Source organism: Thamnophis elegans, chromosome 9, assembly GCF_009769535.1.
Source record: "Thamnophis elegans isolate rThaEle1 chromosome 9, rThaEle1.pri, whole genome shotgun sequence".
Taxonomy (NCBI): domain Eukaryota; kingdom Metazoa; phylum Chordata; class Lepidosauria; order Squamata; family Colubridae; genus Thamnophis; species Thamnophis elegans.
This window is the reverse complement of record NC_045549.1, coordinates 8588924-8612759: the sequence shown is the minus strand read 5'-3', so window position 1 is coordinate 8612759 and position 23836 is coordinate 8588924. Positions and strand designations below refer to the sequence as shown.

The 23836-nt window shown below is 45.7% G+C and overlaps 1 protein-coding gene across 1 annotated transcript in view; it reads right to left on the bottom strand.

Annotated features, from left to right (window-relative positions):
* Positions 1-23836, bottom strand: part of FRAS1 (Fraser extracellular matrix complex subunit 1) — a 224195-nt gene that overhangs the window by 178242 nt on the left and 22117 nt on the right. Inside the window, exons 6-10 of the mRNA XM_032224319.1 lie at positions 21050-21193; positions 19325-19465; positions 17450-17590; positions 16204-16377; positions 9486-9626 (exon numbers count right to left, since the gene is read on the bottom strand). Coding sequence (XP_032080210.1) covers positions 9486-9626; positions 16204-16377; positions 17450-17590; positions 19325-19465; positions 21050-21193 — 741 coding nt within the window. The remainder of the gene's footprint in view (positions 1-9485; positions 9627-16203; positions 16378-17449; positions 17591-19324; positions 19466-21049; positions 21194-23836) is intronic.

Here is a 23836-nt window from a genome sequence, read left to right as displayed (position 1 = left end):
GTGCCACGTCGGCTCAAGGGTGGGTGGCTTTCTTTGAAACGCCTTCAAAGAAAAACCAGAAAGTCAGTTGCCTCTTGAAAAAAAGGACATTTGGTTCAACCATGACCTCGATAACTGAGAATCTTCATGGACGTGTTTGGTTATCTTTTAAAAAAAATCAACTATCATTGAGCATGATGTGTTCAAATTACCATTAATATTCTTTCATTTGTAACAATCCTTATTTCCTTGAACACATAATTATCTATCAAATAACAATGAGTCTTTAAAGTATTATAGCATCACCTATCTCCAAGGAGAAAAAGCAAAAATTAGAACAAAGAATTCCCATTAATTTATAATATACATTCGTATTTTCAACTGACCATAATGTTACCAATCATCCAGAGTTCCAAGAATCGTTTTCCATTATTGATTATTAATCCATATAGTGGTTTAAGTATTTCAAATCATATGTATATCAATTGTTCATTACATCATCACTGATCCGTTTAATATACAAAGATCTTTCTAATATAAAATGCTCGCTACTTGCAGTTATACCAAAATGTTCAAATCATCCCACTCTTATACATTGAGATCATTATTGTCCTTTATATATCATGTAAAGAGTGCTCTATATCATAACAAGAAAAAAAAAAGCTTCATAAGAATAACTATAACTTTCTATTACTACATAAGTAAATAGTTTCATTCCCAATGACAGCGAAATATTCAGTTATGTTTAATGCAAAACCAGCGATGTTATTCTTAATCTCAAGAATTTATGCACAAAAACTTGTAACCCCCCAAAAAATCAACTATCTTTGAAGATGTTTCCCTTAGTTGGATCATTGCTGGGAATTTTCTACCACCCAGCTCGGGATACAAACACAATCTATCTAACGTTAATTACATGACATGCTTGAAGACAAGAGAGGCTGTGAAAAGAAGGACTGTGCATAGCTGGAAAAGCAATTTTAATACCGATTGTATTTGGGGTTGTTACTGTTTTGTGCTCCCGGGGGGGATCCGCAGCAGGATAAACAACAACGGGAACAAAGCAGACCAACGTTTATTCTTCCCAGGAGGGGGAAGAGAAATCAGATTTGATTTCTGAAAATGAATTAGATCGTCTGGGCTAACTGGAGCCCGAATACCTCCATTCTCATGCATGGGTTGGAATCCTTCCACAACGATTGTATGATCCCATGGTCAGGCGAAGGATTGCGGATGGAAATTATTTTCCTTACGCCTTTAAATATCTGAATATGCTATTAAAAATCCAGGCATGGAAATTTAACTCGGCCAAACAAGTGGTAAAAAGGAAATTGGATTTACATCTCACTGGGAATTGGCTACACCTTGTTGTTTTGGCCCGCCAGGGGAGCTGGCAGCAGATTCGGACAGTGAGGAGGTTGGGGAGGAAGGTGGGCCAGTCCTGAAGGCTGTAGAAAGCTTGGATGAGGGCTCTGTGTCGGAGGCAGAGAGGGGGCCAGGTCCATCCAACAGCCGAGGTGGCACAGTGGTTAGAGTGACTGCTAACTGCAGCTCGGCGGTTCAAATCTCACCGGCTCAAAGGTTGACTCAGCCTTCCATCCTTCCGAGGTGGGTAAAATGAGGACCCAGACTGTGGGGGCAATATGCTGACTCTGTAAAACCGCTTAGAGAGGGCTGAAAGCCCTATGAAGCGGTATATAAGTCTAACTGCTATTGCTATTGCTAGTTATCAGCTGCCTTCAGAGTCAGACATCAGTGAGGCAGAGGAACAGCTGGAGCCTGTTCCCAGTGTACGCATGCGCAGAGCTGCCAGAAGAAAAGAACAACTTAGGAATCAGGGTAGACTTGGGAGTAAAACCACAGGTGGACGGTCCCATAGGTAATAAAATAGGAGCAAAAGAAGAGTGGGCTTTTGCAGGAAACAATTCGTTCCTTCATTCGTTTCAGGAGTGTGAAGATCTGTCCGTGAATCTCCGAGACTCTGTGCCCCGTCTTTCCTTGCACAGCATCTCATTTGGAAAATATTTACATGGCAGCTTTCCAAGAGAGATAAGGTCTGTAGTCATAAATATTCCTTTGAAAGACTGCTTGCTAGGTCTTGCTGAATGTGAGTGAGAAAAATTCACATTCTTTTAATAATAGGGGTTTTGTCAGGACCAGGACTCAGAACTCTATTAAGCTATAGACCTGGACCCTAATTACAGGTAGTCCTCAGCCTTACAACCACAATTGCGCCCAAAATTTGTGTTGTTAGGCGAGACAGTTGTTAAGCAAGTTTTGCCTCATTTCACATCATTTCAGGCCCCGAAATTAAGGGAATCCTTGCAGTTGTTAAATCGGTAACACGCTTGTTAAGCAAATCCGTCTTCCATATTGACTCTGCTTGTCCGGAGGTCGCAAAAGCGGATCGCGTAACCCTGCAATAGTATAACCGTCATAAATATGAAGCGCCTGGATGTTGATCACATGACCACAAGGACGCTACAACACTCCTCAGTGTGAAAAACGGTCCTAGGTGCCGTTGTAACCTCCTACGGTCGCTAAATGAATGGTTTTAAGTCGCGTATACTGCCTGTATATGAGGGCTGCCATGCGAAAAATAGCTGTTAATAATTCCATCCTGTTCCTCCTGCTACAAATTGAAATATAACCATCTGCTGAAAACATATGGGCTCCGTTCTTCTCCACCCACGAGAGAGGGTTGTTGTCTAAATTAACTCCGAGGGGGCTAGTTAAAAACCAGCTCCGATAAAACCTTCCTCTCCGTTTCTTTGCAACACTTCCTCCTCCATAAACCTTTTTTTCTTTTTTTAGTCTTGTAGGAAGTTAACAGCCACCCCCTCTCCTAAAAGAATGAAATATTGTAGGAAATCATTAAAAGGGCAAAATATTATGTTTCCCTGGATGAGAAACGGAGAATGGGTTCAGTTCCAAGTGGAGAAAAAAAAAGACACTGGATTCATGGAAATTGCTTGGAAAGATAGTTTTAATGTTGGACAGGATCACATGCCTTGAAGATGTTGGGTGAAGAAGAAAAAAGAGAGAGAGAAGAGATGCTGAAAATCCCTGGTTTTATGCCCTCTCTGGAATTTTGAATCTAAGCTTGTATTCTGATTGGTTGTCAGACTCCCATGGGGCCAAGTAGGGGCAACTCTGTAGGCTGTCCTGAGTCCCAGGCTTGGTTGAGCCTTGCTGGGTGATGTACCATATTTTTCAGAGCACAAGATGCACCAAAAAAGTGGGTGAAAATCTGGGTGTGTCTTATACACTGAATACAGCATTTTTTGGCCTCCTGAAGCTCCCCCTCCCTTTGCAAAAATGGCCGTGCATAGCCTTTAGGAGGCTTCCAGAGTGCTCCTGGGGGATGGGGAGGGCAAAAATGAGCAAAAACAGGCTATTTTTTGCTCATTCCCCCCCCCCAAACCCCCAGGAGTACTCTATAAGCATCCTAAAGCCTATGCATGCAATTTTTTTGACATTTTCACGAAAAACTGGTTGGAATTTGCTCATTTTTTGTCATCCCCCACCCCCCCCCCAGAGCATTCTACAAGCCTCCTAAAGGCTATTCATGCCTTTTTTTAAAAAAAAAGTGCCCGTTTTCACAAAAAACAAGTGATTTTTGGAAGGTTGGCAGAGTGCAAAACCTTTTTTTTTTTTTTAAATTGCCTCTTCAAAATCTTGGTGTGTCTTATACTCCGGTGCGTCTTATACTCTGAAAAATACGGTAATCTTCCCAGGTGCCAGGTGCCATGTCTTAATCCCATCACCCTGGAGCTGAAAGGGGAGGTAGGGAGCTGCAGAGAGTTGCTTTGTCTTTAAAACTTGTTTCTCCTTTTTTCATCCAGGGAAGTATAATATTCTGCTTTTTAATATTTCCTAGAATATTTCATTCTTCTAGGAGAGTGCTAATTTCCTACAGTCTTACATCCAACTCTAAATGAAAAAAAAAACAGTAACACCAATATACAGGCACGGAAAAGATTTGTCTCACCTGTCGACTCAGCAAATAGATGTTTTTTCTCAACTCCCACCGCCCCAGCCACCTTTCCCCCCCACCATCAAGAACAACAACAGAGTCCAAGCAAGCATTTGCCATTAACAAAATGGAAAAAAATTAAAACCCAACAACCCAGCACTCGCTTATCTCTTCAGCTACACGCCTGCCATTCTTCCTTATGTACCAACTCAGCTCAAAAAGAAATGGGGGGAAGATTAAAGTCGGCATTAGTCACAGCTTTGAAGTTTTCCAAAAAGTTCCTCTAAAGCAAAGTTCGGGATTCTCTCGCCCTCACCCATGCTCCTTCCCAGCTCTCTTTCCTTTTTTTTTGCTTTTAAAGAGGATTAAAAACAGGTACAGCATAAACTCGCCTGACACATTGTGGAATCTGTTCTGTTACGCCGAGCAAAATCTAAGGGGCTGTTCCAGAGCCCTTGAACATGTGCCTACATGTTGGTTCCAGTGGTGGGATTCAGCCAGTTCGCACCTATCCGGGAGAACCAGTTGTTAACTTTCTAAGCAGTTCGGAGAACCGGTTGTTGGAAGAAATCTCCTTTTGTTTTTTTTCCATTTTTACAGGGCTAATCCTGTAAGGAAGGCAGGAAGGAAACATTCTGGTGTTGTTTCTAGCCTCCTCTTTATTGCCCTGCTTACAGAAACTGCCTCTCCGGTTAACCCTTATTACATTGTAACAGCTAAAGCAAAGCGCCCATTGACGTGAGTGACTTTGAGTTGGCCACGCCCACACGGTCACATGACCACTGGTCCACGCCTACCCAGCTGATCATTAGGGCAGAGAACCAGTTGTTAAATTATTTGAATCCCACCACGGGTTGGTTCCCCCTGATTCAGTTCTTGGAGTCACCAATTATTCTGTTGATAGTGCGAGGGATCTACCTCTTTTTCTGCACGAATGGCATTTGTGGACGAGCATAATTATTCATATTCCGATGGACTAACAGTTGGGTACTCTATAAATCTGTGTTAGATACCGTATTTTTCGGACTATAAGATGCACCGGAGTATAAGACGCACCATGATTTTGAAGAGGTAATTTTTTTTAAAAAAAATGTTTTTGCACTCTGCAGACCTGCCAAACCCTCTGCACGCCTCGTTTTTTGGGAAAAAGAGGGGGGCATGCAGACCTTTGGGAGGCTTGTAGAGTGCTCCTGGGAGCTGGGGGGGGCAAAAACAAGCAAAAACAGCCTATTTTTTGCAAAAACGGTCCATTTGTTTGGGGAAAAGGGTATGCAGAGGCTTTGGGAGGCTTGTAGAGTACTCCTTGGGGCTGGGGGGGGAGCAAAAATGGCCCCTTTTTTGCTCCTTTTTGCCTTCCCCAGCCCTCAGGAGTACTTTGAAAGCCTCCCAATCCCTCTGTACGTCCGTTTTTGCAAAGGGGGCAGGGTTTCAGTAGACCAAAAATGCTGTATTTAGTGTATAAGATGCACCCAGATTTTCACCCTCTTTTTTGAGGGGAAAAAGGTGCGTCTTATACTCTGAAAAATACGGTCCGTCTTATACTCTGAAAAATACGGTCTGTCTTATACTCTGAAAAATACGGTCTGTCTTATACTCTGAAAAATACGGTCCGTCTTATACTCTGAAAAATACGGTCCGTCTTATACTCTGAAAAATACGATATTTAATTTAAATTCCAATGTGCTTTAATAAGGAAGAAAAACCTGGGAACATCTGCATAGGCTTCTTAAGGTGATCTACCAGTGATGGCAAACCTATGCGTGCCAGAAGTGGCACACAGAGCCATCTCTCTGGGCACGCCAGCCGTTGCCCGTTGCTCTTCCGGGTTCTGGTCTTTGCGTGTGGGGGAGCGCTGGGAACAGGAAGAGTAGCTCCCTGGGGCGCATGTGCGTGCCAGCCAGCTGGTCTTCGTTCGTCCATGCAGGTGACCAGGTGACCGGCGCCCTCTTTAGTCTTAGTTTAGCTAAGCGAAACTAGCTTAGAGTGACTTCAAATTCTCCATCGCAAAGACCTCAAAGTGTTACTTGTAACACATGTAATAAAATCCCAGGGCATAGAAGACAGCAAACTCAGAGGTTGAACCGGGGTTACTTCAGAGAAAACAGATCTGAAGTTCAAATGGCTAAGAGAATTTGTCAGTTTGATAGGATTGGTCTAGCTGGGTGAAATCACCCAATGCAGCTAAGTGAGCTACAGCCAAAAATTTATCACCGCCGTTTCCATGGAGACTATAAATCAGGCCTACATCAGCTATATTCAGAGGGGGCCTTGATTTCAAAATGGCTCAGATAGGAGAGATGAGAATGAGTGACCTATATTATTTATAAGTAAATAGGCAATCTGTTGCCTATTTACTTATAAATATAAATATATATATAAAAATTTGTAATAAAAAAATAAAGTATTTTTTAAAAATATCTTACACTTCTGAATCACCATTAAGAGCCGAGGTCTTCAAACTTGGCAACTTTAAGACTTGTGGACTTCAACTCCCAGAATTCTCCAGCCAACTTTAAGACCTGTGGACTTCAACTACGCTGGCATGTGTCTCCCGTCTGCATGACAGAGACCTGAAAATCAGCTGGCTGGCAGGAGGCGCGGTGGAGCTGCGCCAACCCCACTTCCTTAAGCTGGTAACCTTATACCTGTGATGGCAAACCTATGGCATGCGTGCCACAGGTGGCATCTGGAGTCCTCTCTGCGTGCCATCGGTTTGCCATCCCGGGTATAAGGTTACCAGCTTGAGGAAGGGGGGTTGGACCAGAAGACCTCCCAGGTGCCTTCCAACCAGTGATGGGTTTCAAAAAAATTTAGAATCTCTTCTGTAGGTGTGGCCTGCTTTGTGGGAGTGCCTTGCCAGCCATGTGACTGAGTGGGAGTGGCTTGGCAGCCATGTGACTAGGTGGGCGTGGCCAACTTGTAAAATGTGAAACTCACTTAACAACGCTCTTGCTTAGCAACCAAAACGTTGGCTCAGAAACTCTGGCATTTGAAGGACGCAAGTCTTAAAGTTGTCATGTTACAAGTCCCTTGCACCCCTAACCCTTTAGGAAAAAAAACCCAGGGGTGTTCAAACTTGACAACTTTAAGACTTGTGGACTTCAGCTCCCAGAATTCCTCCTCCAGTCATGTTGGCTCAGGAACTCTGGCATTGAAGTGGACAAGTCTTAAAGCTGTCAAGTTACAAGACCCTTGCACCCCTAACCCTTTAGAAAAAAAAACCCCAGGGGAGTTCAAACTTGACAGCTTTAAGACTTGTGGACTTCAACTCCCAGAATTCCTCCTCTCGCTCTTCATCTTGATGATGGGTGGACGGGCAAGGGGAGGGAGCTGGAACCGGTTCTAAACGGCATTGTAGATTTGTGGAACCTTCTTCTATAGAAGGAATTAGAACTGGCAGGAACCCAGCCCTGCTTCCAACTCTGGAAAATAGTGACATCTACCATCTATATGTAAATCATAGTCATCTGTGATAAACATGAAACTTGAACACATTTACATACGGAGACCTTTCCATCCGCGTTATCACTCATGGACAGAGATGGCTAAGAGGCCAATTAAAAACAAAAGGAGAATATCTTCATTGCTGCCAAGGTAATTCTTTCCGCAAAGTCCCATTATTCTCATGCAGATCTTTGCTGCTAACTCTCTCCTGCCATCTGTTATTTACCCGTTTTCTGGAGCCTGTGCATATTTCTTTGTCAGCAACACAAATCATTTTTAAGAAGCCAGCAGTAAAAGATGAGTCAGAAAAAAATAAAACACAGCCAAATCCAGAGGTGGTTAATACCTTCGCTATCAAACTGTCACAAAAGAGCAGGTAAGCATTTGAGTTCTAACCAAGGGGAGAGAGGGAAGAAGCGAGGAAGGCTTCAAACCTGCGCCAGCTGTTTTAGCTACGAAGCCTCTGCTTCAAAATTAAGTTGTAAATTGAAGATGGAACTTAGATGGAACTGGCATTCAATGCAGTGGTGGGATTCAGCCAGTTCGCATCTATTCAGGAGAACCGGTTCTTAACTTTCTAAGCAGTTCGGAGAACCGGTTGTTGGAAGAAATCTCATTTTTACAGGGCTAATCCTGTAAAGAAGGCAGGAAGGAAACATTCTGGTGTTGTTTCTAGCCTCATCTTTATTGCCCTGCTTACAGAAACTGCCTCTCCGGTTAACCCTTGTTACATTCTAACAGCTAAGGCGAAGTGCCCATTGACCTGAGTGACGTTGAGTTGGCCACACCCACCCAGTCACATGACCACTGAGCCCCGCCTACCCAGCTGGTCATCAGGGCAGAGAACTGGTTGTTAAATTATTTGAATCCCACCACTGGTTCAATGGTATTCAATGCAGAAGACAACACTACTCGGGTGACCCTCAGGATACAGATAAACCACCAAGGGGCCTCAACAGATCTCTGAAAGGATGCAAATGACCAGCTGCCTGCAAAGAATATCAATCCTTCCATTCCCCACCATCCAAGTCAGAGCTGACGAAGCTTCTTGGATGAGAAGTGAAATGTCTTCAAAAGAAAAAAACAAGGAAGTCCAGCTGCCTCTTGAAAAAAGCACCTTTGGGATTGACAGCAAATAAATTTCATAATAATATAAAAATAACAAAATAAAAGAATATAATAAAAGTCAAATAAAGTGAAATAAAATGGGTCAAATGAAATGGAATGCTTTTCCCATCTCTTTCATAAAAACCTGCCTGTGGAAGAGTTCTAGGGACCTCTTTTTGTGTCATTTTGACAGATGATCAAAGCTATCAACCTCGTCAAGAGTCCGGCATGACTAGGAATTCTGTTATTTGCTACCAGAGCAAATAAAACTGCAATCACAAATCTCCTGGATCACCAAACTTAGCAAATTTTGTAAGAAGCTGCCAGTGGTGGGATTCCAATAATTTAAGAACCGGTTCTCTGCCCTAACGATTTCTTCCAACAACCAGTTCACCAAACTGCTCAGAAAGTTATCAACCAGTTCTCCCGAAGTGGTGCGAACTGGCTGAATCCCACCACTGGAAGCTGTGGCCTTCCTGTCTCTTGCGTAATAATAAAACAACTCAATAAAACAATGAGCTGCCCAAAGAATTAAGGATATAGAAGCACAAAATGATATGCCGTATTTTTCAAACTATAAGACGCACCGGAGTATAAGATGCACCAAGATTTTGAAGAGGAAGTTTTTGCCCTCCCCAGTCCCCAGGAGCACTCCGCAGGTCTCCCAAACCCTCTGCATGCCCCTTTTTTTGTGAAAAATAGGACAAGCAGTGAGTTTGAGAGGCATGCAAAATGCTCCTGGAGACTGGGGAGGGCAAAAACGAGCAAAAACGGCAACCATCATAAATGTGAGACAGTTGTCAAGCATTTGAATGTAAATCACGTGATCATGGGGATGCCGTAACAGTCATAAGTGAAACGTGGTTGTAAGTGGGCATTTTCAGTGCTGTTGGACTGGTCACTAAGTGAAATGTTGTAAGTGGAAGACTGCCTGTACTCTTTGGTTCTACTGCCCAGGAGTTCCGCTCCGGACACTCACCATAGCAACGGCTTTCCTGAGGATACCATCCCTCTGGACATTCTGAGCTGCAACGGCCTTCATGAAAGACTTGAGGAGGGGCACAAGCGGTGCAGTTCTCGGGAGACCCTCGGGTGCAAGAAAGGCACGAGGAGTGGCACGCTGCAGCGGGAAGAAGAGAAAAGCGAGTCCATCAATAAACCGATACAGTTTTTTAAAGATGGCGGGACTTGTGAGTAGAACAGTGGTTTTTCAGCCTTGGCCCCTTTAAGAAGTGTAGACTTCAACTCCCAGAATTCCCCAGCCATGTATGGAAGTCTGGGAGTTGAAGTCCACATCTCTTGAAGTAGCTACGGTTGACAAACACCAGAGTAAAAGTTCCAGGGCCACATATTTGGAGAAGAAAGCAACATACACAATCGCCTAAACCAGGGGCCCCCGACCCCCGAGCCATGGACTGACACCAGACCACAGTATGCTAGAAACCGGGCCCCATTCGCAGGATAAAGCCAACACATGAAACCACGCCCCCTTCAGTCCGCATACCATGCTCCTGTTGGAGCCTGAATCTGCGGAGGAAGACAATCGAGAGCTGGAGCCGATGTGAGATTGAGGGGGCAGCTTCGTTGGCTTCGGAGGAAGGTGGGCAGAGACAGGCGGAGTCAGCCCAGGGCCCCTCAGAATTGGGATGGCTCGTTAGGAGGGATGGGGGCAAGATGACCGAGAGAGGGCAAGCAACGGACACGAGGAGCAACAGAGCTTAGGCATTGAACAAGGAACACCCTCTCCTGATCCCCAAGCACGGAGAGTGGAGAGAAGGCAGGAACAACGCAGGCCGACCCAATGGCTTGGAAAGAAAGAACGCCGCCCCTCTTCATAAGTCACACCTGGGGATTGAGATTTAAGGAGATGCTGTGGGGAGGAGCGTTTGCCACTGAATTGATACCGGTGTGCCGGTACAGAAATTCGGTGCCTGCAGGACTGCTTGCTTCTTCCTTACTTGTGGGCTCAGTACCTTCTTCCTAACTTTATGGACTCACCGTTTTTTTCCTTAGTTCGTGGACTCATTGTTTGTTCCTTGTTTTGTGGACGCATTTCCTTGTTCCTTTGTTTTGCTGGACTGAGGCTGCTGTGTGTGTGTGTGTGTGTTTGTGTTTGTGTATGCGCATGCTTTGTTCTTGGACGTGCCAAGAACGTGGGAGTGTTTAGGGGGAATTTTGGCGCATTAAAGGGGAGTGGGAACTCTCAGCTTGCTGGTTGACCTTCGTGCCTTGTCCCAGGTCATCACACCGTGGAAAAATCTCACTCTACAGAACCGGTCCCCGGCGCCCAAAAAGTTGGGGGGGGGGGCGCCGATCTAAACAACTATCCCTCCAAAGAGAGCAAATGTCCAAAAAGGAAGCTTCATCGTAGCATTAGACCCTGAGTCTAAAGTTAATTAGAGAATCTGTGCTACCCAAGTTACTTTTTTAAAAAAATTGACTTTCTCGGACTATTTTTTAATCATGAGAATTGCTGCAGGGGATTTTGCCACATATTCTACACCAGTGTTTCTCAACCTTGGCAACTTGAAGATGTCCGGACTTCAACTCCCAGAATTCCCCAGCCATCTTCAAGTTGCCAAGGTTGAGAAACACTGTTCTACACAGTCTGGTAACAGCTTTTCCTGAAGCGCCAATCATCTTTTTTCTTTTTTAATGCTGCAGATTTCCCCCCCCCTCCCTTAAATGCCCAGGGCTTGAGCTGCGGGAGAGCAACCTAAAATGAAAAAAGAATGAGGGAATGTAAAAGGATGAAACTCCAGAGGGAAAGGATGCAACTCCAGAGGAGTAAGAGGCAACTCACTCTAGATATTATGTGGGAGAGATATCACATGATATCTCTAGTAGTTCTCAGAGTATATGGTGGATACAGATAGCAGAGCCTTCGGTTTTGCAATATTTTGTCTGTAGGCGTGAAACAATAAAGAACTCAGCTTGGAAGAATCACCATATGTCGTTATTGGTTTCGGGCCTGACGCTAGTTGAGCAAACATGAAATCCACATTAGAACACATTGCCTTGAATAAAGATGGACAATCTTATTGTAGCCATGGGTTGGCCCACATCCATCCATCTCTCCATCCATTCTCTATCCATCATCTCTCTCTCTCTCCATCCATCCAGCTAGCTATCCAATCACCTGCCTATCCATTCTATCCATTCTATCTATCCATTCTTTCTATATATGTTTCTATCCATCCATACATACATACATCATCTACCCTGTTTCCCCCAAAATAAGATCTCCCCGGATAATAAGCCCAATCGGGCTTTTGAGGGCATGCGCTCAAACAAGCCCTCCCCCAAAAGTAAGCCCTCCCAGAAAATATTGCAACACAGCAGCAGCCATGAGGTGACCACACTCGCCTCCTCCTGCGCCTCAAAAATAATAAGACCTCCCTGAAAATAAGGCCAAGCGCTTATTTCAGGGGTCAAAAGAAAATAAGACCCTGTCTTATTTTTGGGGAAACATGGTAGAAATCCATCATTGGTTTATTATCTATCTATCTCTCCATCCATCAATCTATCCATCCATTCATTCTCTATCTATCATATCTCTCTCTCCAACCATCTATCTAGCTATCCAATCATCTGTCTATTCATTATACTATCTATCTATCTATCTATCTATCTATCTATCTATCTATCTATCTATCTATCTATCCATCCATCCACCCACCCACCCATCATTATCTATCCATCCATCATCTATCTGTCTATTATCTATCTATTTATTTAGCTATTTATCCATCCATCCATCCATCCATCAATCCATTCTCCATCCATCATCTCTCTCTCTCCAGCTTTCCATCCATCCATCCTCCACATGGCTTATTACAGATGTTGATGTAAAAGATTAATTTACCTCCCTTCTCTCGCATTTTGAGATGGGGATTTAATCATAATACCTCTGTTAATAAGAAATCACTCGTTTACTACTGGTATTGACAGAAAGAGCTGGAGCAGCATGGTGGCCTAAATGGTGAAGAAGCTTGCCTCTCACTCAGAAGGTTGAGAGTTCAATCCTAGGCAGTGGCAGATGTTTCTCTCGCAGGGTGCCAAGAAAAAAATATCTGCTGTGAACTCCCTGTGATGTCAGGAAGGGCATCCGGCTAGTAAATGCTCAGATCCACTCAGTCAACCTGACTCTTCCCTGAATTAAGGGATTGCATGGCCGTAAAAAGGGAATTTTATTGACAGAAAGGGAATCAGTTTGGTGTAACTGTGGACCTGGGAGTCACTGAGTTCTAATCTTGCTTTAGGCACAAAGCAGTGGTGGGTTCTGGCCGGTACGCCCTGGTACGGGAGTACCGGTGCCTGCTGGGAGCAGCAGGCACCGTTCCAGTACGGTGCTTCAGAGGGCCCACCTGCCTGCCCGCGTTCCTTACCTGTATTTGACCCAACCAGGCCATTTGCGCACGCACATACAGCATACGGCGCCCGCACGACACTCCGCCGAGCAGTTGGAGCATTGCGGACGGTGGGTGCGCATGCAGATAGCGGACGCCCGGCCTCGTCGCAACGTACCAGTTGCCACGGGATCCGGAACCCACCACTGGCACAAAGCCAGGTTGGATGAGCTTGGGCCAGTGCCTCTTTCTCAGCCCTAGGAAACAGGCAATGGCAAACAACTTCTGAAAATCTTGCTAAGGAAACGGCGGGGATTTATCTAGGCCGTTGCCAGGAGACAAAGCTGACTTGAAGGCACTTAATCAGCAAACAAACTTGACAGAAGGCGTGGAGGAGTTCACTGTTTGTAATATGGCCATTTTCAAACCAATTTCAACCGCCGGATTTTGGGACAGGGGGGTGTGTCAGGCTGCCGAAAGAGGCTATGGACAATCAGAAACTAAAAAGCTGTCTCTACGGGGATACTTTTATTTCTGAATTTCCTGCTTCAGGCAGAGGTTTGAATTATTTGGTCTTCGGACTCTCCTCTTGCCGTCTCTACAGCTGGGATCTGCTAGTCTCAGCATCCTCACCTCTCGTTCCAATTTCCTCCAATCTATATCATAAGCAAATTTTCTTGCTTCGTTGGTACATATTCTGGGTACAAATGCTGAACTGGTGCTTTTAAGAGAGAAGGCGATGTGGTATTGTTAACCAAAAAACACACACACACTCATACACACAAAAAAAGCCACCCTTGAGCACAACAAAAAAAGGAGTTGAGAACTACCTTTGAACAGGATTTTCTTCCAATAAATGTCAGGACAACCTAAATCACTTGACAAAACCACTTTTTATTAGCCCATCACTTGAAGGCAGTTTATTGGTCGGCTCAGAGATGTGTTTCGCCGATGTGGAAGTTATCCAGATCTGCAGAATTCTTTCTTTCAAAGTGATTTGTACGAAAGCTGCTTCAGATTTGGAGCTCAGGGAGGTGTGTGTGTGTGTGTGTGTGCGTGTGTGTGTGTTGTGTGTGTGTGTTTTGCATGTATGTCAGAGGTGGCATTCTGCCGGTTCTCACCGGTTCGCCCAAACCAGTAGCGGTTGCCCCAGCTCTACTGCATCCCATTTAGGCACTTAATTAAGGCGGAAGGCGGAGTGCTCACATTTGCGAACCGGTAGAAGGTAAGTGTGTCTCTGTCTCTCTCTGTCTCTGTCTGTCTGTGTGTGTGTGTGTCTGAGAGAGAGAGACACAGAGGGAGGGAGGGAGGGAGAGAGGGACAGAGACACAGAGAGAGGGAGGGAGGGAGAGAGAGACACACAGATGAAGGGAGAGAGGGAGGGAGAGATAGAGAGAGACACAGAGGGAGGGAGGGAGGGAGGGAGGGAGGGAGGGAGGGACACAGAGAGAGGGACACAGAGAGGGAGACAGATAGAGATAGACACACACAGAGAGAGGGAGGGAGTGGGAGAGAGACACAGAGAGAGAGAGGAAGGGAGGGAGAGAGAGACACACAGATGAAGGGAGGGAGGGAGAGAGAGATAGCAAGAGACACAGAGGGAGGGAGGGAGGGAGAGACACAGAAAGAGTGAGATAGAAAGGGAGACAAACAGAGATAGAGAGAGACACAGGGAGGGAGAGACACAGAGAGAGTGAGATAGAAAGGGAGACAGACAGAGAGAGAGACACAGAGGGAGGGAGGGGGAGAGAGACACACAGAGAGAGGAAGGGAGAGAGAGAGACACACACACAGATGGAGGAAGGGAGAGATAGAGAGAGGGAGAGATAGAGGGAGAGATAGAGAGAGACACAGAGAGAGGGAGGAGACAGACAAATAGAGAGAGACAGAGAGAGGGAGAGCGAGAGGGAGAGAGACACAGAAAGAGGGAGGGAGGGAGACAGAGATAAGAGACACACAGAGAGAGGGAAGGAGGGAGGGAGAGAGAGAGACATTTTTGACCCAGCTGTCTTTTCCTGAGAGTATACAGCTGCTGTGATGGACAACCTTGTGATCCAGGGAAGAGAAGCATTTGCTTTAAAGAGTACGAGATAACGGCTTTGGTTGCACTTCTATATGCTTTAAAGCAACTTCTTGGAACTCAATTCTCAGTACAGTGGTACCGCTACTCAACATCTAACTCTCATCAGACTTCAGACCAGGGGTGAAATTCAGCAGGTTCTGACAGGTTCTGGAGAACCAGTAGCAGAGATTTTGAGTAGTTTGGAGGGGAACTGGCCAATACCACTTCTGGAGTGGGGAGGGAATGGGGATTTTGCAGTATCCTTCCCCTTCCATGCCCACCAAGCCATGCCCACAGAATTGGTAGTAAAAAAATTGGAACAGACTCCCTCGGGTCTAACATTGGTAAGGCAAAGAAAACATTTATGTTTTAGGCAGCCTTCTTTTGGCGCCAAAAAAGGCTCAAATGTGCTTTAAATTTGAGCCACAGTGGCGCAGTGGTTAGAATGCAGTACTGCAGGCTACTGCTGCCGACTGCCGGCTGCCTGAAATTTGGCAGTTCGAATCTCACCAAGCTCAAGGTTGATTCAGCCTTCCATCCTTCCCAGATGGGTAAACTGAAGACCCAGATTCTTGAGGGCAATAGGCTGACTTTGTAAGCTGCTTAGAGAGGGCTATAATGCACTGTAAAGCGGTATATAAGTGCTATTACTATTGCTAAATTCACTTCGAAAGCATCTTTTTTTTTCTTTGCAGTAGGAGGCCCCAAGACACACAGAGACATTGGTCTGCTTGAGGAATTCAGCCTCAGCTAGTTCTCCATGTTAAAAGACTTACCGTATTTTTCAGCGTATAAGACGCACCGGAGTATAAGACGCACCAAGGTTTTGAAGAGGCAAATTTTAAAAAAAAAGTTTTTGCACTCTGCAAACTCCCCAAAATAGCCCTTTTTTTCACGAAAATGAGCCTGTTTTTTTTAAAGGGCATGAATAGCCTTTAGGAGGCTTGCAGAGTGCTCCGGGGAGAGGGGCAAAAACGATAAAAAAGCGGCCCAAATTTTACAAAAACGGGGCTGTTTTTTGTCAAAAATAGGGCATGGATAGTCTTTAGGAGGCTTATGGAGTGCTCTTTGAAAGCCTCTATAAGGCTATGTGGTGAAGGAGCCGAGTTTCAGGAGGCAAAAAAACCACTGTATTCAGTGTATAAGACGCACCCAGATTTTCACCCTCTTTTTTGAGGGAAAGGGTGCGTCTTATACTCCGAAAAATACAGTAAGCTTCACCCTGCTCACAATTTGAATTTCTCTTTTTCAGTTATAAACTTGGGAGGGAACAGATCTTTGCTCACCTTTGCATACCCTGTCGTCGTTACTGTAGAAGTGGGCTTTGCACTGAGGCAAGCAGGTGCCAACCGGCCTCTCCTCAAGGCTCAGGTGCGGTTGAAGGTTCTCCTCTGGGTTCATGCACTGCATACAGTGTGAATGTTCTGGGCCAACGCAAGCTCTGCAGGATGAATGACAACCTGCAGAAGAAGAAGAATCGGGAAACCAAACCAAACAAGACTCAGTGGTGGGTTCCTACCGGTTCGGCCAAACCAGTAGTGATTTGATGGCCTGGATCACTGGAACCTGCAGCGACCCAGGCCTGCCATGCCCCTGAACCAGTTCTCCAGGCGGCGCCATAGGCGGCGCCATCTTGTTTTTGCATGTGCAGAACAATTTTAATTGCACTGCGCATGCTGTAGGAGGTGATCAGCCTGAGCCCGAGGGCAGGGTCAAACTTGTCAACAGTCTTGAGTCCCTTCGCTCCCAGAAGAGATCTAAGTCCAGCCCACCTCAAATCACTTTTATTCTTATCTACCGCCAATTTGCTCTGACTGTTAGTAGTTCGGATTCTTGTAGAGAGCATTAGCATGCAATAAATCTATATTCCTTTGAACTGCCTGGGCTCCTGTGATTGACAATGACCGTATTTTTCGGAGTATAAGACGCACCAAGGTTTTGAAGAGGCAAATAAAAAAAAAAAAAAGATTTTGCACTCTGCAGACCTCCCCAAAATGGTCAGTTTTTTGTGAAAACGGGCCCATTTTTTTTTTAAAGGCATGAATAGCCTTTAGGAGGCTTGTAGAATGCTCATGGGGGTGGGGCAAAAAACGAGCAAAAACCAACTTGTTTGTCATGAAAATGGGCCCATTTTTTGTCAAAAAATTTTGCATGCATAGTCTTTAGGATGCTTATAGAGTACTCTTGGGGGCTGGGGCGGCCAAAATTAAGCAAAAAAAACAGCCCATTTTTCACTCATTTCTGCCCTCCCCAGCCCTCAGGAGCTCTCTGAAAACCTCCTAAAGGCTATTTTGGTGAAGGGGCAGAGTTTCAGGGGGCAAAAAATGCTGCACTCAGTGTATAAGACGCACCCAGATTTTCAGCCTCTTTTTTGAGGGAAAAAGGTGCGTCTTCTACTCCGAAAAATACAGTATCTGAAAAAGAAAAGATTTCAGGAGAAACGAAAAACTTCCCAAACGTTAAAACCGCAGGAGAGAATGAATGGGAGAGATTTCATTCGTCGGCCTATCAAGACAGAGATATATGGGTTACCTTTACAGAGGTTGTGGTGCTGATAAAAGCCCTCTCCACAGGCGAGGAGACACTGGCCCTGGTAGAAGGCCTGGGGGAAGGAGCAGGAGGAACACTGAGTGGGCAAAGGTCCTGTGCAGCCAGCGCACGAACTGTGGCAAGCTGGGAACGAAGAAAGAAAGAAAATGTTAGTCAAACCTTTGCTTGATAAAATAAAATAAAATGTGAGGGGGTACAGCCGTTCTCTAAGCGGTTTTACAGAGTCATCCTCTTGCCCACAACAATCTGGGTCTTCATTTTACTGACCTCAGAAGGATGGAAGGCTGAGTCAACCTCGAGCCAGTCAGGATCGAACTGCTGGCAGTGGGAGGCAGAGTCAGCTTGCAATGCTGCATTCTAACCACTGCGCCACCGCGGCGCTTGTCTATGGATTGGTTCCTCCAGAACCCTTCCTCCTATCTTGATTCCTGCACCCAGTGCTATCGAACCAGATAATATGCCGGAAGACTAGTAGTAGTCTGTTCAGTTCATCAGTATTCCAGGAAGACTACAGCAGCTGATTTAAGCAAAAGATCTATTTGCTATGCAAAACAGCAACACTAAACAGCAAGCCAGCTTGTTTTTAAATAAGATTTTCCACTCCCCAACCACTTAACACCAGCACTGATTTCAACGAGCCTAAAAACATTGATTACTATGTAGAGTTTTCATACAACGAAGCATGAAGCTATTAACTGCACGCACTGATTTGCTCACATACACATACAGTGCGTACGAGCCAGTGGTGGGTTTCAAAAATTGTTCGAACCTACTCTGTGGGTGTGGCCTCCTTTGTGGGAGTGGCTTGCTGCCCATGTGACCTGATGGGAGTGGCTTGCCGCCCATGTGACCGGATATGAAGATGCCGACGACACTTGTCAGAACCACCTTAAATTACCTCACACACAGCACTGGCATGCATAAGAATATGATGTAAACTTGTTTTTTAAAAGGCATCTTTGGTTTGCGTTAAAACAACTTCAACACACGCAATGTTCTGATTGCACCACAAACGCAGTAGTCATCCTTACCTTTCACAGAGGCACTGAGTTTTAAAATAGGAGCATGATAGTGTAGAATAATCATATCCAAGGACCAGTGGTGGGTTTCAAAAATGTTTGGAACCTCTTCTGTAGGTGTGGCCTGCTTTCTGGGTCCACTGGTGGAACCTCTTCTAACCGGTTCGGTAGATTTGACAAACTGGTTCTACCAAATAGGTGCAAACTGGTAGGAACCCACCTCTGGTATGAGCGCACGTACCGATACAGGTAGTCCTCGACTTATGGCCACACTTGAGCCCAACACGCCTGTCGCTAAGTGAGACTCTTGTTCAGTACATTTCGCCCCATTTTACGGCCTTGCTGGCTTCACCGTTGTTAAGGGAATCGCTACCGTGGTTAGGTTAGCCAGACTTTGCGTGTCAGAAAGTCGCAAAAGGGGACCCCTGAGCCAACTCAGAAGTCGTGAGAACCTCATACCGGAGGCTTTCATGAAGAGATTGGACTGGCATTTGTCAGAAATGCTAAAGGGTCTCCTCCTTGGGTGGTGGGGGTTGGAGTAGATCAGTGGTTCTCAACCTTCCCAATGCCACGACCCTTGAATACAGTTCCTCATGCTGTGGTGAACCCCAACCATAAAATTGGTGTCTCAGTTCCTAAGACCATCGAAAATATGTGTTTTCCGATGGTCTTAGGCGACACCTGTGAAAGGGTCATTATACCCCCAAAGGGATCCTGACCCACAGGTTGAGAACCACTGGACTAGAGGATCTACAAGGTCCCTTCCAACTCTGTTAATCTGTTAAACAAAAGCCCAGCCCTCCAAAACCTACTATCAAAGCATTCCCAAGATTCTTACCTCTGCATGTGCGGGAACCATCCGCGTAGTAGCCATAGGGACATTCTGATAGGCAGTTGCCACCCAGCAGAACTCGGCCGGAAGCACAGGACAAACATCTCAGCTGCTCCAGGTAACACCTGTCACAACCTTCGCGGCAAGCTGGCAAAGAGGAGAATCCGATTAGACACAGGTAAAGGTAAAAGGTTCCTACATCTATCCTGGTCGTTCCTGACTCTAGGGGGCGGTGCTCATCTCCGTTTCAAAGCCGAAGAGCCAGCGCTGTCCAAAGACGTATCCGTGGTCGTGTGGCCGGCACGATTCAACGCCGAAGGCGCACGGAACGCTGTTACCTTCCCACCAAATGTGGTTCCTATTTTTCTACTTGCATTTTTTGCGTGCTTTCGAACTGCTAGGTTGGCAGAAGCTGGGACAAGTCACGGGAACTCACTCCATTACGTGGCGCTAGGGATTCGAACTGCTGAACTGCCAACCTTTACTACCTGTACTAGGTAACGGTAAAATGCCTGGGGGAGGGGGAACCATTTATCCTTTCATTAATGCTGTATGAGGGTGAGTCCTCCCCCCCCCGCCCTTACAATGACTCTTCCTCTTATTAAAATTCCCCAAGAGGGCTTGAAAAAGGAGTGGCGTTGAACACCAAATATTTATGCTGGCAGGTGTGGCTCTCTTCTGCTGATAAACCCACCCTTAACTCCGGATAATATGGTGTTTACCGTCTGGGTAAACAAAGCCCCCCCCCCTCAGAAGAGGGACTATGAATTTAAAGGAATGCCTCACCCCTGAGGCAAACTGAGAAATGGGCGAGTCTGTTTGAAAAGATCGGAGGGCCCCTATGAAAAACTCTTCAAAAAAAAAGGTGCTTTCATACATTTTAGCAATAGCAATAGAACTTAGATTTATATACCGCTTCGCAGTGCTTTTATAGCCTTCTCGAAGCAGTTTACAGAGTCAGCCTCTTAGCCCCCAACAATCGGGGTCCTCATTTTACCCACCTCGGAAGGAGGGAAGGCTGAGTCAACTTTGAGCCAGTCAGGATCGAACTGCTGGTAGTAGGCAGACTTAAACTGCAATACTGCTTTGTAACCACTGTGCCGCCAGGAGGGAGAGTGAGGAAGGGAATTAAGAGAGGAAGGAAGGAAGGAAAGAAGGAAGGAAGGAAGGAAGGAAGGAAGGAAGGAAGGAAGGAAGGAAAGAATAGCAATAGCACTTAGATTTATATACCGCTTCGCAGTGCTTTTATAGCCTTCTTAAAGTGGTTTACAGAGCCAGCCTCTTGCCCCCAACAATCTGGGTCCTCATTTTACCCACCTCGGAAGGACAGAAGGCTGAGTCAACCTTGAGCCTGGTGAGATTCGAACTGCCAAATTGCAGGCAGCCGGCAGGCAGCAGAAGTAGCCTGCAGTACTGCACTCTAACCATTGTGCAACCTCTGCTCGTAGTTGCATACGGCGGTAGTTGCATAGGCGCCACACGCTGTGCACAATTGGCCAGTCACGTATAAACAGCCATAGAACGTGGGTGGGCGGGTGGGCCAAACGAGCCACTGTACCGGTACGGTAACTGCTGCTCCTGGCTACTTCTCCTATGTCCGTACCGGGCTGTACCACCCGGAACCCTACCACTGCTCCAACCCCCATACGGGCTAAACAGCTGCCTGGATCTCAACAGTTGTCCTTGCTAAAAAGTGAATGAAAAAGAACGGCACGGTGGGGTAGCTGTTACCTCTGCAAACTCCATCCGTAACGTAGAACCGCGGCCCGCAATTAGCCACGCAGGTGCCTTCCAGTAAGACGAGGGATGGGTCTCGGCAGGTGGAGCAGTTGCTTGCCGTCGGACCGCGGCACGTAGTGCAGGATTCGTGACAAGCTGGAGGCAAAAAGAAAACATTTCCAAGTCAATTAGAGCAGCTCCTTTACTGCACTCAGCAGGTACCAATTCTTCTTAATGCTCAAAGACCACCTAGATAGATGAAGGGGGAGAGAGGAGAGGAAAACAAGGAGAAGGGAGCTTCGGATCTGGAAGAGGCATCCTGGAAGGAAGCAGGAGGGGGCGACAGGAGAGCAGTCTTCCACTATCTCACCATGAAGAGGGAGTCAAGCTATTCTCCAAGGCACCTGAGGACAGGACAAGAAGCAATGGGTGGAAACTAACCAAGGAGAGAAGCAACTTAGAACTGAGGAGGGATTTCCTGACAGTTAGAACAATGAATCAGTGGAGCAGAATTTGCCTCCAGAAGTTATGAATTCCCCAACACTGGAAGTCTTTAAGAAGATGTTGGGCAACCATTTATTTGAAAGGGTGTGTGGTATCTTCCTGAGCAGAGGTTAAACTAGAAGATGGGTGGGGGAGTGGTGGGAGGGTGGTATTGGGGTTTTATTTTTGTAAGCTGCCTGGAGTCACCATGAGTGAGATGGGTGGTGGATTTATTGGATTGGATTTATTACATTTATATGCCGCCCTTTTCCCCGAGGGGGACTCAAGTGGTGGAAGGAAGGAAGGAAGGAAGGAAGGAAGGAAGGAAGGAAGGGAGGGAGGGAGGGAGGGAGGGAGGGAGGGAAACCACAGCTGTGCGTATTATCCTACAATTTTGCTTTGCTTTACACAGGCTTGCAAAACTTTTAAACGCAGAAAGATAAAGTTACTTTCTTATCATCATCTTTATTTGCAGACTGTTACTAAGCAAATCAGTTGCTAAATGAGGCCTACCTGTACAGCTCCATGGAAGTGATGCTGTTAAATAAATTAGTTTGGCAGGCAGGCAGGCAGGAAGGGAGGAAGGGAAAGAAAGAGAAAGAGAAGGAAGAAGGGAGGAAGAAAAAGAGAAAGAGAAAGGGAGAGGGAGGGAAGAAAGAGAGAGAGAGAGAGGGAAAGAAAGAGAAAGAAAGGGAAGGAGGGAGCGAGGAAAAGAAAGAAAGACAGACAGACAGACAGAGAGACAGAAAGAAAGAAAGAAAGAAAGAAAGAAAGAAAGAAAGAAAGAAAGAAAGAAAGAAAGAAAGAAAGAAAGGAGTCAAGCTATTCTCCAAAGCACCTGAGGGCAGGACAAGAAGCAATGGGTGGAAACTAACCGAGGAGAAAAGCAACTTAGAACTGAGGAAAAATTTCCTGACCGTGAGAACAATTAACCAGTGGAACAACTTGTCTCCAGAAGTTGTGAATGCCCCAACACTGGAAGTCTTTAGGATGATGTTGGACAACCATTTATCTGAAAGGGTGTGTGGTTTCTTCCTGAGCAGAGGTTAAACTAGAAGATGGGTGGGGGAGTGGTGGGAGGGTGGTATTGGGGTTTTATTTTTGTAAGCTGCCTGGAATCACCATGAGTGAGATGGGTGGTGGAAGGAAGGAAGGAAAGAAGGAAGGAAGGAAGGGAGGGAGGAAAACCACAGCTGTGCTTATTATCCTACAACTTTGCTTTGCTTTACACAGACTTGCTAAACTTGTAAACGCAGGAAGTTAAAGTTACTTTCTTATCATCATCTTTATTTGCAGACTGTCACTAAGCAAGTCAATTGCTAAATGAGGCCTACCTGTACATGAAAGTGATGCTGCTAAATAAATTAGTTTTGCAGGCAGGTAGGCAGGAAGGGCAGGCAGCAGGGAGGGAGGGAGGGAAAGAAAGAGAGAGAGAAGGGAGGAAGGAAGGAAGGAAGAAAAAGAGAGAGAGAAAGGGGGAGGGAGGGAAGAAAGAAAGAGAGAGCGAGAGGGAAAGAAAGAGAAAGAAAGGGAAGGAGGGAGGGAGCGAGGAAAAGAAAGAAGAAAGAAAGAAAGAGAGAGAGAGAAAGAGAGAGAGTCGAGCAAGATAGGGAAAGAAAGAGAAAGAAAGGGAAGGGAGGGAGGGAGCGAGGAAAAGAAAAAGAAAGAAAGAAAGAAAGAAAGAAAGAAAGAAAGAGAGAGAGAGAGAGTCAGAGCAAGATAGGGAAAGAAAGAGAAAGAAAGGGAAGGGAGGGAGGGAGCAAGGAAAAGAAAGAAAGAAAGAAAGAAAGAAAGAGAGAGAGAGAGAGAGAGAGAGAGAGAGTCAGAGCAAGATAGGGAAAGAAAGAGAAAGAAAGGGAAGGGAGGGAGGGAGCGAGGAAAAGAAAAAGAAAGAAAGAAAGAAAGAGAGAGAGAGAGAGAGTCAGAGCAAGATAGGGAAAGAAAGAGAAAGAAAGGGAAGGGAGGGAGGGAGGAAAAGAAAGAAAGAAAGAAAGATCTTTTAATTTTCTGCCTCCATATAGAGCCCAGGCATTGTGGGTCTTTAATGCCCTCTTGACTAAAGCCATGCTAAACACCCCTGTTTTTTAAAAATAGGTTTATGGGTCAACCAAAGATCAGCTGGCCCAAATCCATCCTTCAGGCACTCAAGCCCAGGAGGGATGGAAGAGTGACTCTGAATATACCAAAAGGGCCAAGGGATAGCTTTGCATTCCCTGGAAAGGTTAATACCGTAACTCCTGCTGAATGCCACTCCTTGAAATAAAGGGAAGAGTACAGATTGCAGGCCATATTTAGAAAGCAGCGGGGGAGTCATGG